At 40.7% G+C, this 1,657-nt stretch overlaps 1 protein-coding gene across 14 annotated transcripts in view; it reads right to left on the reverse strand.

Moving 5' to 3' along the window:
* The window catches only part of TNRC6B (trinucleotide repeat containing adaptor 6B), a 144,561-nt gene that overhangs the window by 19,774 nt on the left and 123,130 nt on the right, over window positions 1–1,657 (reverse strand). For all 14 annotated transcript variants that reach the window (XM_027879378.1, XM_027879369.1, XM_027879375.1 and 11 more), the window contains 2 exons: window positions 577–723; window positions 243–338 (listed from right to left, as the gene is read on the reverse strand). In XM_027879378.1, coding sequence (XP_027735179.1) covers window positions 243–338; window positions 577–723 — 243 coding nt within the window. The remainder of the gene's footprint in view (window positions 1–242; window positions 339–576; window positions 724–1,657) is intronic.

The raw sequence follows: 1,657 nt of genomic DNA on the forward strand, positions 1-1,657 counted from the left end.
CTGTGAGGGTACACAGCTGGGACAGTTGATCCCAAGTGTCCAAAGGGATATTCCATATCATATGGAGTCATGCTCAGCATATAAAGCTGGGGGAAGAAGAAAGCAGAGGGATGTGTTTGGAGTTTTGGTGTCTGTCTTCCCAAATCACTGTTAGGCCTGATGGACTAAATATTCCAAGTGGAACAATAAAAAATGAGTAATCAGAAAATGTTTTGTGTGGGTAAGTTTTGGAGCCCGCATACCTGAAGTGCTATGAACGTTGGTGAAGGAATTGTCAGAGGCACTGTAGGGCCAGGCACCAGGTGAAGGCAGCGAGGTGTTGAGGGAAGAATTAGACCCTGTCAAAGAGAAAAGGAGAGAGTAGGCCAATTTCAAGGATATTCTGGTAATACCGTTAAACCCCAAGAGAGCCACGACAGTACCAATGCCAAGCTTTTACACGACACGCAGTGATGGCGCAAAGGCACCCGGCTTCCTTCTGAGTCAAATGCAACAGACTGTTTGCCTGCCACGACCAGAACATCGGAATCATCTCGAGTATCAGATAATCACATATTAAGTTGTTCACTGTTTTACCTGTGGTGTTGTCCCGCAGAAGTTGGTGGTCAGTATCTACAATGGGAGATGTGGCTGTCCCCCCCAGCACACTTCCAGGGGTCACATAGGGGTCAGATTCAGGGTCAATGTTTTGTATACCTTTCCATGGCACTCCCGGTTGGAACTCTGGGATAGGAGGGAAAAAGGAATTAGATGCATTTAGAGAAACGTCCTTTACTAGAAGTAATTGTTGAAGATATTTTAGGAGGGTAAACAATTGTCTTCTACACTGTTCCTCAGAAAAAAAAGACAACTACTTCTTTGTATTATGATCTACTTCACATTTCTTCCCACAGCACTAGCTCTTCTGTCTGAATACAAGTCTACACTACACAGAAAAAAATAGCGCAAGTGTATCCAGTATCCCTTTCACTACTACTGCTCTACTACATTCAGATGAGGTTTCAAAAGTTTTAATACATCATATATAAGATAGATAAAATCAGATTATATATTATAAGATTAGATTCCGCACACATACTTTGTGTGTGTGCAGAAGCCTTTCCCAAGGAAAGGCTACCTACCTTAAGAGTTTGTAAACACATTTGACACTTCACACTCTAGGTACACACACACTTTATACATTACCTCTCAACACTGAGGTAATGCTAAAGTGAGATGCCTTGTGGTAAAAGCAATGTATATATTCAATCAACATTTTTCATGCTTCGCAATGAGATGGGATACGTTTATCATGCTTTAGTTTCAACTATAGCTCCAGGCATGCCAGAATTTTAAGACAAGAGGATGAATTACATTAAATATGAACATACAAAAACTCCAGTTACTGTAAGAAAGATCAGTAACCTGGTTCCTTCAGTGAATAAAGTGCTGTGGTCAACTTTGGGAGCAGTGGTAAGAAAGTAAAACAGCCAAATATGAAAACAAGTAAAGAAGCTTCATATACTATGTGACAATTTAGGTAAGCATGAGAAGAGTGCCAAGGTGGCAGATTAGTCCCTTGCAGATACAAGTCCAGGATATGGAATGGTACCTTTATTCCCAACCTGAAGTTCTGAAATAATTACTGTTAGTTTACTTGAGTGTAATTAAAAAATCC

This window comes from Empidonax traillii, unplaced genomic scaffold (assembly GCF_003031625.1).
Source record: "Empidonax traillii isolate 1590-97213 ecotype Southwest subspecies unplaced genomic scaffold, ASM303162v1 scaffold55:size2822071, whole genome shotgun sequence".
Taxonomy (NCBI): domain Eukaryota; kingdom Metazoa; phylum Chordata; class Aves; order Passeriformes; family Tyrannidae; genus Empidonax; species Empidonax traillii.